Here is a 13595-nt window from a genome sequence, read left to right as displayed (position 1 = left end):
TATAGACTGTAAACGATATGGATTTGGTAAGGTGCAAGAAAGTGAGTGGTTTTTTTATGCCTCGGGTATAATATAAATCACCAAGTAACTACACAAATATTTTTACTTAAAAATAATCTTAAAAATAATAATTAACGTTTTGACGGTGAACAATGATAAAAGCAGACTTTTGTATAATAATAAGACACTGCAATGATGATAATAACAATAAAAATAATAATCGTATAATGAGCGACACAATGACGAATATATAAATAAAACAATAATAATAATAATAATAGTCGTAAAAATGATTTGTGTATGCAACACGAGCCGCGTTGCATACACAAATATGAAATGCAAAAACAAAAATACATAAAACACAGCACAGTAGTGGACAAGATATAATACAACAAGCCACGATTGAGAATCATAGCGACTACCGCATTGTATACAGATATAATGCATTAAATTGTAATGTATAATATTATAGGTACAATATGTGTATTAATATAACTTCTAAACTTTGGCAAATAACACGCGTAATTAATGTAACGTTTAAGTGTAAAAACATTTTTAAGAAAAGTATATTAAGTCGCACGATCCTGTAACATTGTGTGAATCGATCGTACTCGATTGTTCTTTTTAATTATATTATATTATTTCGACGGCGAACGCTAAATTATTGTAACAATTAAGATTAGTGGGGGAGGGGATGTACAGAACCTTATAAAGAGGATATAAAGTTTTATTTTTTTTTTACAAGGGTCGCGTTCATTGTTTCCAAAACGCGACGGCTTTTTTGAAATTATCACCCGTCTGTATGCGAATGGGCTCTTTGCGGCGAACTCCTGCTCCGGCAGCGGTATCAGTAGCAGCAGCAGTAGCAGAACCTGCTGGTACTCGTCCTGCGATACCACCGATTCCTGCTCCGCCGGTTGCAACAGAGACGGTACCGCCTTTGCGCGACGTGTTGTCGAAGATCAACCGGTTCTTCTGGCGCACCCCTCCGACGGCACCTAGAGAGGACAGTGGAATGTGAGCGGGAGAACGCGGCGTAGGGCGCATGGCCGTGGCCACGGCAGTGGTCGGGCCAGAAGTGACTACTGATAGCTGCGGCGGCTGGTGGCACGTTTCTTCAGCAATGGCCGACGGTTTTTTGGCGGACGGGCGAACGTGATGGTAGCCACCCGTGGCCGTAGCCGCGGACGACGACGACGAAGACGACGACGACGAGGCGAGAGATGAACACTCGCTGAAGCCGCTGTCGCTGCGCATGTCGCACGACCGTCGACCTCCACGGCTCGCGGCCACGGACTCGTCCGTCTCGGCGACAACATTCGTCTTCGGTACGTCGGCCGTTCTGCTCTCGTCGTGTGGCGGCGACGGCGACGACGACGGAGGCGAAGACGAGGAATCGCCGGCCAACTCCTCCTCGCTCAGACTGGCCATTTTCAACCGTTGGGAAACTCCTCCGCCACCACTTACTGTCGCTCCGCCACCGCTGCCGCCGCAACGTCTGCTGGCCGCTGACAGGGTGGCCATTCGGCCCAGGGCGCGGATAGCGTTGCCGGTTTTCTGTTAAAAAGCACACACACAAACGAGCGTACACACACACAAATCTCTTGTTAATCACAATCAATACTACTGTTATAAAAACGAAACACTATTTCTAATCCAGAGTTGGTGAACCTGTGGTTTTCGAAAAATCCAAACGCACGTACCTATTGTCTAAGAATAAAGTAGATAGTAGATCCAACGTTCGACGCGATTTGAGTTGGCGTTCATTTTATTCACATGAAATGTTAAATATTGTTCACTTGGCATGCCGATTCGATAGCCAAATCTGGACGGTTGGTCATCGACGGAGATCGAGAGAAACTTATGATTTAGTATTACTCGAGCTTTCTCTCTCCAACAACTATTAATCTTAATTTAAAAATGTTAAAATTAAATTGTCACTCGATCCCCGCCATTGATCCTGGTCCAAAGAAAAAGGTTCACCAATCCTGTACTACGTTATGTTTAACAAATCGAACCATTCGGTTTTTAACGTTGAGGCGTCAGATGTCAATATAAACCGTAGCGCGGGGATCATGATTTTTCGTGGAATTTTTTATCGAAATAACTGAAATAAACATTTTACATTTTGTGTACAACGAATGCAGTATTTGATTTCGATCATCCTCTGTGGTGCAGATGCTTATTATGTTTGACAATATATAAGTTTACTTTTAGATTAAATTTATAAAAATACATTTTTAAAGATCATAAAAGTAAAATAGATCCGAGAGGTTTAATGTAATCAAGTTTTAACGAAATAATATAAATATATTTTTAAATGTTCGGTTCATAAATAGGATAATTCAAATTTCATAAACAACCATTGCATGATCATAAAATATGTTAATCAATTCTCACCCAGAAATATTATGATTGAGATCGTAGGCAAGACATTTTCAAATTAATTTATTTTTGAAATATTTAAATAAAAAAATTAAAAGAAGCAAAGTAATATAAAACACTCACAAATTGAAAATCGAATTTTAAGTGTAAGTTCTAAAGCATGTCTAGTTTGGTAAAAACGATATTACTCCAAAACCGCTTTAATAAGACTCGGTAGTAGTATGTGGTCTATTTTTACAAGCCGATCCAATATTATTGTAAACGAAACTAATATACCATTATATTTGTCAAAACCTATTGCATAACTACGTTGTTATGCTACAATTTTTCGATTGTTGCATTATCGATTTCGATTGACATTCCGATTAAATTTCGCGTTGGGGTATCTGTTTATCTACATGTGCTCGGTTCAATTTCACTTTCATGTCACGTGCAATTATTATAATTATTTATGATTTCATAGCACGTATAATTATTATATTATGCATTGTTATACGATTAACTTAAACACTAGTAAAACAATTTTACAAGACACTATAAAAATTACGACGCGAGTATTTGATTTAATCAAACGTTTATAACACGTACAGACGATTTAATTATCGTTTGAAATACTATCGAAAAACAACACAGGGAATCTTATTGATAAAAAAATGTATCTGTCTATTTCCGTTTTTGTAATACTATTAAAATCTAACGAATAATTTTTCATGAGTGATGCATATGATTTTTTTTTTAGTTGATTCGTTATACCATTATTATAGATTATTATTTCATATATTCTGTGATTATACTATGGATGAAAGTAACATTTTATTATTGCTTATAAAATTGATAACATTTTTTTGGAGAGTACGGCTCGGTAGTCAATAAGTATTAAGTACTAAAACAATTATACTACGATTTACTAAACTGAGTGATACTTACATATAATCATTGCATGAATAATAAACAAAATTTTGGACCGGAGGCTCTGATATTTATTTAGACCATAACCAAAATACATAAGTCTTTAAATTGCCTATATATTTCTCCTAATATTAATGTTTTTTTTTTATGTGTAATCATTTTAATGATACTATTGTATTAGATTTAACAAGCATAATTATATTATTTTCTGGTTAATTCGATCGGTTTTGAAATTATCAATATAAAAAATTGATTTAGACGAATAAATGTTCTCAGGAGCTTACAAAAATATCTTAATCAGACAGGTATTGGATAATAAATAAAAAAGACGTTATGAATTAATATAAAACTCGACAATTTAAATTAAGGGGTTTGAAAACAGATACACATGTAAATCCTGATGATTCGTAGAAAACCTAACGTCACGTTTAAAATTTGTACTACATTTAATTGTGAGTGTTAAAAAACTTAAAATGAAAATTCTGTTTAATCGATTAATTAAATTGTTTCAATAATAACTAGAAAACTTGTTATTATAGTCACATTACTCTAAACTCACAATGAAAATCACAGCACGACTCGTTATTTGTTCACCACAAATGAGAGCATATATTATTGTCGCTATACTACACGACTAAAATTCTGTTCACCGAGAGAATTTGAATGCAAATAGTTTCCCGCTGATAAAGCAATTGTGCTGCATGAGACACTTTTGTGGTGGAGAACCCAGTCCAAATTCGTTTTATAGGGCACACTGCACTCCTATTCTCTCGGCGTGAACAGACCGGGTTCAACATTATAACTATGCTGTACCAACCTGCCATTTCCGTCGGATGATGAATTTCTTAAGTTTGTCCGTGCTCAAAATCACGCAACTCATATCCATGTCTTGTTGCGCCAGCCATTTGTGTTTCAGACACTCTCTGGCGGTAAGTCTTTTCCTAGAAACGTCGATATAAGATTAGTAATTTAAGCACTTCAAACATGCTACTGCCGCCGAAAACACGAAAATAAAAAATTAAGTGGGCACTGGATTTCTAATGAAAAAAAATTGCTCTTACTCCCAAGGCTTACGCATCTACTTGCCGTATCTCTTGAGTGCATAAATAATATAAGAAACAAAATAAAAATTCGTCTTACTCTTTTTTTTTGATCAACAGCGCACTTATGAAGTCCTTAGAGTCTTGAGAAATGGCGTCAAACGATTCATCGTCGAAATCGAACTCGGCTTTTGTTATGTTGTTGAACGTTTCGGGATCGTTGTCACCCATGAATGGTGATAGACCAGAGAGCCTGAAAAGTGAAATAAAAACGAAAAATCGACTTTAATACACAGGAAAAAACAACTGAAGATAAAATACGGGAAACGGTTCTTACAGCACATAGCAAATCACTCCCACAGACCACATGTCCGACTCCACTCCGATCGGTTCGTAGCTGATGATCTCCGGTGGTATGAATTCCGGCGTACCGAACAGCACCCGGATTGGCTTTCCTGGAACAATTTTCTGTGCAAGCCCAAAGTCGATGAGCTTGATCTGATGCGAAGTTCGTGACTGGCACATTATGTTTTCCGGCTGTCCATAAAATTAATCGTAATTCTGAGCTGTTATTGAATATTTAACTGATCATATCGCTATATTTCGTATTATGTTACACGTTTAATATTCGATTTAAATTATGCATTTACGTTTCTCTATTGAGAACAAACTATTAAACATTCTAAGAAGACGAGAAAAGGCATTCACTTCTATCGTCCATTGGTAGGATAAATAAATAATCGTTTTCATATTTTAATTTTGTCACTATTATTCCGGGGAAACCCAAAATGTATCCCATAAATCCCTCGAATTGTTTCTCATACATTTTTTTAATAAAAAATAATTACACGAATTGCTTCCTATTTGAAATTTCTCATTAATTGAATCAATACAATCGATATAAACTATCAATTTATACAATAACCTTTACGCTAACAACACGTATCTGTAATTATGTTAATTAAGAATAATCATTTGTGTTGTCATCCACAGATATATAAAACAACTAGATAGTCCACTCAATATTACCATTGAAGAAAAACCGCTATTTGCGAAGCTGGTAATGTTTACATTATTAACTTTATCACAGAAAATATTCATATCATAAATCATAATTCTTAAATAACACAAGCATTTAAAAATTTCATAAGCCTTTAGTCTTTACTTGTGATCGTGATATTGTGAAACCATCATTTTCAGTGCACATTAAATGTGACTAACGGTCCTAACTCTAACACATAATGGCAGTTATATAATTCCATTAAATATCCATTTACTATAAAAAATTGTTTGCAAAGTTTTATAATACAAATGCTATAAATGTGCACTTTGTAAGTTTTAATAACATCGTTTTTATTGTACTCAATAAAAACTTAGTATTTGACATTTGTTTTTAAGTATTCACTATTTGCTTCTTATCTTACTTATCTAATAACTCATCTCATATATAAAATTGTTATTTATTAATTTATAAATTTAATATTACGTATTCACATTGTCAATGTACGTTATCATTATAAAATTTGTAAATATTGCCAGCTTTGCATACGGCAGCCATGTTTTACGTCTTCCCGTAATGTTGTATAGGAAGGCTATCTAGTTGTTTCGTACGTATGTGGATGACACCCGCATTTAAATAGAAACAATTATTTGTTCAATCATGCAACGCTATCTATCGTAAGCCTGTATAAACGTTATTTTAGTATCCGAAAATTCCTATACCGTGTGATTTCTGTCTATTATATACCTAAGTAAAATCAATGATAAAACTAATATTGGAGAGCAGTAGGTATAAAAATGTAACACTTTAATTTATTCAAGTTTATATATTCACTATCGTTTTCGTACAGACTGTTAAATTATTATTATACTCACAACCAGCCACACATTTAACTTGTTTTATATCACAAGTTTAAAATTTATAATTTATAACAAGTTTTGTTGCAATACATTCACAATCACTCCAATAACAATAATTATCGAAATATCGATTGTTACGGCGGAGTATAGTAACATAGGGTTACTCAGATTTCCTCTGAAATACCCGCAGGAAATTTGGGTGACAAAAAATAATTAAACCGAATTTGGGAAGCAATTCGTGTGTACCAGTAATTCCACAATTTATGTAAGTCGCATGCGAATTAACGAGGTGACGCCGATCGCGACATTTTTATATTTAAATCTAACCTTTAAGTCTAAATGCACGACGTTTTGTTTGTGCATGTAGTCAACTCCTTCACATATCTGTCTGGTGAACAAAATACAGTCTTTTTCGGTGAGTGTGAAATCGTCAGCCACCACTCTCTCAAACAGTTCGCCGCCGGAAATGCTGAAAAATATGATTCAATTTTTAACATAAAAATTAAACTTTGTGTATACATCAATCAAAAGACTGATATCGAATAATAGTAATATGTGCCTGTACACTACTGCAAAACTGATAATTTTATCAATGGCCGACCGAGAGAACAGCATATTGTATACATATACCTGTTGTACGCACACGATTTTACAATCCACTGTGGTACTCAATAGCAACTAATAATCATGTTAACCTTTAATATAATAAAATATATCTAAAAGAAATGGTAAAGATAGAATAGCGGTTATAATGTGAATGTCAATTACTATTATGAATTATAGCGTTCATCTAAAAAACACACAGGTTTGTGTAAAATATGTGTGTTATGTAGTATCTTTCTAGTTTTAAGCGATACACACAATGATCGCACAAAATATTTAAAGTAGAACAGCATGTTTATAAAGCCACAATGATATATTAAAATAATGTAGATCAATTTGTAGTTTTTTTTTAAAATAAAAAAAAACTCCCCATCATTCTTATCGATTTTGCATAATTATTATGATAATGCTGAAATTTTTCAATCAAAAATAATATGTTTTTTATATGATAACCGTTCCTTCCAAATATCGATATTTGCTATTAGAAATTAATAACATTTTTTATGATTTTTGAGATTCACTTCCGCAAACATAAATTTTTTGTGGTAAGATTAGTGCGGTGACTTAAAATTGTAATGAGAAAACCAATGTTTTAGAAAACAGTGATCGTATTTTTGCACACAAAACATTCAACATACCTAAGGGTTCTTGAATTCTGCGTGTATACAGGGCATTACATAATATGTAAAATGACGTCCGTGATACTTAAAAGCACCATTATCACCATTATTACTATTATTTGGTATCGCTTATCGTTACCAAGGCCAATTAATCAATGAATCCGTCGAACAATACTTACTATTCAGTGACCATGACCACTTCCCTGGGGTTCTCGTAAGCCGCGTCGAGCTGTAAGAGTTTCGGGTGTCTCAGACAATTCATTATATCCACCTCCTCTTGCGCTTTCTCCTTGTCTTTAGACTTGATGCACCGGACAAACTTGGCCGCGTAATATTTGCCGGACTCGCGTTCTTTCACTTTGCGCACCACGCCGTATCTGCCTTTACCGAGCTCGTCCAACACTTCGTATTGCTTAGTGAAAAGTTCACCGTTCTCTATGTTCACTTTTTTCGGTACCAGTGTGTTTCCGTAGTCTAAAACAGTATTCGCGAAATATACGCACGTATACGTAAGTCAATATAATATTATAAAAATTTGCATATGAAAGGCGATCATTGTACGTAAATTTTATATTCGTTCGAGTAAAATGCAATATGAAAAAAATAAACTTGCAGATTTTCGATTTTGCATCAGTCTAAATATATGTTCATATATATCGTTTGCTATAAGTATATGTAGTTAAATTATAGTGAGTTTTTTATAACCTGTTTTTTAAACAACTTTTATTCTCGTTAAATTTGTATTCCCACTGAAATTTTACAACATTACTACGTTGATAATTATGAAAATAAGTTTGGTTTAAATTTTTAATAGCCAAAATATATTTTAAATAATTATTTAGAATATAAAAATATTCATAATACACTTAAAAAAACCAACAGTACTTATTAAATGTTTGTATATAATTATTACTAAAATATAATAACGACTACATAAATTTTGATTTGTGAAAATAATTTTTTAAACCTTTTAATAGAGTTTTTAGAAAATACATGCACATCAATTATTTAGAATAGTTTTATGAGTTTTATTTTCATACGACTTTTGATATTTTCATTGTTATTCAATTTTATACGTTATTGTTATTACTAATTCAACCATAGACTAATTAAATATCTGACGTACGATAAAAGTAATTTATTTAAAAAGTATAAATTTTTTTTATAAATACACGCGCATTTGTTTATCACCTCCACGGGTATAAAACACAATATACTTTCATATCCGTTTTGTTTATATACTATTAATAAAAAAAAAAAAGTTTCAACCTAATCAAAATGTACATCGCCTTTAGAAATATTTGGATACAATTTTTATATTATATTAGTAAAAAAAAGCGGCTAATACAATATTAATAAATATAATATATTTATATATAATATGAATTCGCATTTTATCACTACAATTTCTAGCTGCTTAATTAACTGATAAATACATGTATTATATATATAAAGTTAGTGGATTAACAGTGATTTATAAACGACTATTTGTTGTTTTCGAATGTTGATTAAACATCGTACATGATAATATTATGAACCCGATGCATAGAACCTCTTTTATTTCTCGCCCACTCCTCGTGCTAGACATATGAATATTTACAACACACGTCGCATTCATCATGTAAATTTGTTATCGTGGCGTTACCTACGAGCCTACTGACAACAAGTGTAGCAAACGTTCGCAGCGATTTTTCGTACAATCAATGTTTGCAGTAAAATAATAATAATAATATTTACATTACGTAAGTGACGGACACGCGGGACGAAAATAGTCAAAACTCGGCAGAGACCGGCGTTTTCACCAAGAAGTAAAATCGAATTATCGTAGAAATACACGTATAACAATAAATAGCAAAAGTACGATCGAGTTTAAAACCTGCAAGTGATTGAGCGGGTATGGGTGACAAAAGTCAAATGCGGTAACAATTATGGAACGTTTAATATCATATAGGTGTATAACATTTATAGTATAATATACAATTGATTTTAATTGAAAGAAAGGATCTCTTAAAATATGACAATAACACGTTCTCAATGCTAAATTGACCTAGCCCAACCGTCATACCGACCATTGCGTTCCCGTCCCCTGGCCCGTAAGAATATTTTCATATTCACTACACTGCTTAAACAGTGTCTGACAAAAGTCTCGACTGCACATTAGGCATTCGAAACCTATAACGGTAATACGCGATGGTGATTATTAATTATAGTTAGCCGCCGTAGCGCGTTTTGTTACCTGTTTGCAGTATGTACACCGGTATGGACTCCAAACTTGCTTCGCTCGATCCGTGCATGTTCTCCGCTCGGACTCTGAAGACGTACGATTCGCCGGGCGCCAGACCTCGGACAATGTGTGATAACGAGTGACACCTGCAGAATAAGATAAACGCCACAATCGCTCAATATTATTAGGTTACAGTTCTAACAGTGCTGCCGCGACCGGCGTACCTATATTACATATTATTATTGGGTTGTGTTTTTATCTGTAACGATGTTCTCTTGTGTGATTAGTAAGTCGACCGATGAGAAGAGAAAAAAAAAAACAAGTCTCAAGATGCAAAATAAATATATGTATTACTCAGTACTCGTACAATGCCCTATTATTGGTAAAAATAATGACTACAAAAATCAAACGATTGAAAGGATTTATTTTCACATAGAGTTTTTTTCGATAATGTTTAAAAATAAGTTTTATGATTGGAATAATTGGAAAATAACAACTGAAATTCAAAATTATATTAGCGAATTTTTAAATAATTGAAAAGTTAATGATTTCAAGTTTGGTCTTTTTTAATATCTGTAATATCTTTGCTAATAGAAAATGCACGGCAAATGAAATAAATGAAATATCAACTAATTTGAATTTAAGTTTTGAATTCATGAACACTTTTTTCTAAAACAAACGAATCAACTTATATTAAATTACGATAATATTATAAAATAATATTTACCTACAATGTGTATATTCAGTACACGACAAACAAAAAGTAATTTTGAAATGAGTAAATGATAATAACTCTGATATCGATTAAAAATGCACCAACGATTTTCGATTCTAGTTCTAATTATTTGAACGCAATAAAATATACTGCTTATAAGTGTAGTTAAAATTAAATAAAAACTCGTTTTCGATATGTTAGTAAAATTGTTTCATTCATCAGTGGTAGCGTAGAACTAAATATACTTTTTACCCAAAAAATGCGTTGGCATGTGTGTAGGGGCTTGTCGATCATTATGATTTGGTTGCCTAGGAAAATCCCAGTGAAAGCGTAGACGCGCTCAAACACAATGGAAAAACATTTTTTTTTTTTTTTTGGTTATTTGCTTTCACCACGGGCCGAAAAAAAAATGACATAATGGGCAGTAAAAAATTAAATCGTATACATTTTTATACGAATCATAATAGTTCTATTATTGCAACGATTATATCGCACGCACGTCGATTTTCTAATATTTTTTGCTTTCGTTACTTGAAAGCGCAACCTGCACGCACGTACGTCACATATTCTATCATAATTCGACTTGAGAAGTATCATAGTTAATATCATTATTGCGGAGTTAGTACAAACACGGACGCGCGTCAGTCATTGGTGGTATTAGGATAAGATAATATATATATGAGTACAGGGCCGTATTAGCGCATAGGCATTATAGGCACTGTGCCTAGGGCTTACGAAAATGTGTGGTTACGATTTTTTTTATAGTATGTAAATTGGTATAAAAATTTGTTTTATGGTTTTTGACAATTTATATTATATAGGTATGTTTTTGATTAAAATAAATTTTTTTAACATTTGTTAAAACTTTTATCGTATAAAAATGTATAATAGTTATCATATAAAGGTTTAGATTTGATTTTTATGTTGTAAATATTATTTCATCTCCCAAAGAGAAGATTTCTTAACCATTTAAATACTGGACAACGGCCTTGCAAGGACTAGGGGCCTAGGGCCTACGACAGTGTTAATCCAGGCCTGCACGAATATATATAATACGTTACATTAATACGATCGTTAATATCGATAATATTATATATGTTTTTTTTTCGCCATAAGAATTCCCAACACTCTAGAAAGTGCTCCACGCTTATGGGCTTGATGATTTTGACGGGGGTGGACTGGACAAACGCGAACAATGTACTTAATCGTAATAATTATACGCATACACTTGAAAAAAGTCCAGTGCACAGCGACGGGGTAATGTGACAATAGCCATCCAAGTCGCGTACGATACACATATAATATGTGACATATTATTTTCTGTTATGACGCGTGTGTAAAGTGTTTATTGCCGTCGTTATTATTTTTTCACCGTATTATCGTAGGTCCTAAGCATAATTGAATACGTGGCATACATTTTATATCAATTACGCGGATCACATATCGGCACGGCCGCGGTGGCGGTGGTGGTGAGGAAAAATAATAATAATAATAGGAACTATGCGAGAAATGCATCACTTACTTGTCGGCCACGAGCTTCCAATCGGTCTGGTTGAACGGTCGTACTTCCACGCTGTAACCAGTAACCATGCAACCGCCGTCGTACGCCGGACTGGGCCACGTCACGTCCGCACTGGTTTCGGACACGGACACCGAGGGTCTGCCGGCTGGTGGGTCTGGAGGTCCTGCGCACAACGTACACGGTATGCAGTTAAATCCAGTGCTCGACTTGGCAAAATTATAGGAGGGGGACTCTGTTTTCTTTGAAGAAAATAGCGTCCCAAAGACTTGTTAAGCGTTATAACGTATTAAAAGTAGGGGGACGCTAAAATTTCTGAAAATCAGTTGTGGTACTCCGTCCCCCGGCAAGTCAAGCACTGGTTCAACTTAAATCACTAACGACTACGGTATCGAATCTTATTACGATTGTACCGGTTATCGTTGTTAATGTCGAGATATATGCATTATCATAATTGTAATTAATTATGTATTTGCCTTTGAACGGGATTCGTATTTTCAAACGTAACGAAAATTTGTCGGTTTCGTCATGACATAGTTATTATTTCACGTTCCGATAGCCTACGATACATTCGTTTTGCATCATCCTATCATCTTACGATGAATCGTGAATAATAGAAAATTATAAAAAAAAAGTTTATTTTAACCCGAATGTTTTTCTCGCAATCTCTGCTCGTGCGTGTGTTTTAAAATCCGAGTACTTGACGGAAAATCGAGACGAACAGCGATGAACTCGCGTCGACCCATCCGGTGCCATTTGATTTACAACAACTCGGTGTTATAACACGCGCGCTCCGACTCGAAACCGTTCAGACACCGTCGTCTCACGAACAGTTTACATCTGTTCACGACGTACACGGTCGCGTTGCACACTTATTGCCGTATCAGCTGCGTTGTCGTGTTATAATACAGTTAAATGCGCGGTTGATTTTAGTGCGCGAAATGCGTACGCGTAGTGCGTGCACAAGGACCCGATAATTATGTGGTTGACACATGCCGACGGAGGAAAAAAATTAACCAGTGCGACGTAAAATCAATAACAGTTAAGCGCATAACAGTATAACAACTGGTACAAGTATTATAAACTAACATAATCTGTAAAAATATATTATAATATCGTTCATCGACCGCCACACGGATATACCTATTATAATTTTTATCGTAATTACGCGTAATGCACATATGGCCGCGATCTTCTGCCCCTCTCGTTACGTGTCGTAACACGCGATATAAAGTGTTCGAAAAGTCTAAACGCACCGATCACTCGCACGGTGAACAAAGCAAATGGCTTTTTGCTTGTAACGTGCAAACGATGGTTGAGTTACAACGATCAAAGCGCTGTACTTAATAGTTCATCATTGCTCTTCAATTAGCTGCTCTCTAGTCAAGTGCATTGCATCTCAACGCACGGACAACTTTGTGCATTATATACGACCGCGATAGTTAAAAACACTAAATCAGCATTGAAACTGGCGCTCGCGGTTCGGTCCGTATATTAATGATTATAAAATTACAAGGAATCTGTGTGATAAAAAATACCCAGATATTATATGATACAAGTGTATTCGAAAGTTCAGAGGTTCATAGTATAATTAATGAACCATGAATGTTTTAAAAAAAAAAAAAAAAAATCGGCCCTCCCGCCCAAACGAAAATTATAAAATAAAAGTAGGAAAAATATATATTTCTAGTAAAAGGGGACGCATGGGTATCCGTTCAAT

General features: G+C 34.4%; 1 protein-coding gene across 1 annotated transcript in view; it reads right to left on the bottom strand.

Moving 5' to 3' along the window:
* Positions 1-85: 85 nt before the first annotated feature.
* The window catches only part of LOC112690594, a 107927-nt gene continuing 94417 nt past the window's right edge, over positions 86-13595 (bottom strand). The window contains exons 36-43 of the mRNA XM_025564641.1: positions 11879-12041; positions 9654-9787; positions 7597-7891; positions 6522-6663; positions 4672-4871; positions 4435-4587; positions 4112-4235; positions 86-1557 (exon numbers count right to left, since the gene is read on the bottom strand). Coding sequence (XP_025420426.1) covers positions 754-1557; positions 4112-4235; positions 4435-4587; positions 4672-4871; positions 6522-6663; positions 7597-7891; positions 9654-9787; positions 11879-12041 — 2015 coding nt within the window. The 3' untranslated portion in view covers positions 86-753. The remainder of the gene's footprint in view (positions 1558-4111; positions 4236-4434; positions 4588-4671; positions 4872-6521; positions 6664-7596; positions 7892-9653; positions 9788-11878; positions 12042-13595) is intronic.

This window comes from Sipha flava, unplaced genomic scaffold (genome assembly GCF_003268045.1).
Source record: "Sipha flava isolate LNK unplaced genomic scaffold, YSA_version1 50_pilon_pilon, whole genome shotgun sequence".
Taxonomy (NCBI): domain Eukaryota; kingdom Metazoa; phylum Arthropoda; class Insecta; order Hemiptera; family Aphididae; genus Sipha; species Sipha flava.
The sequence above is the reverse complement of the archived record's forward strand: the minus strand, read 5'-3'. Positions and strand labels throughout refer to the sequence as shown.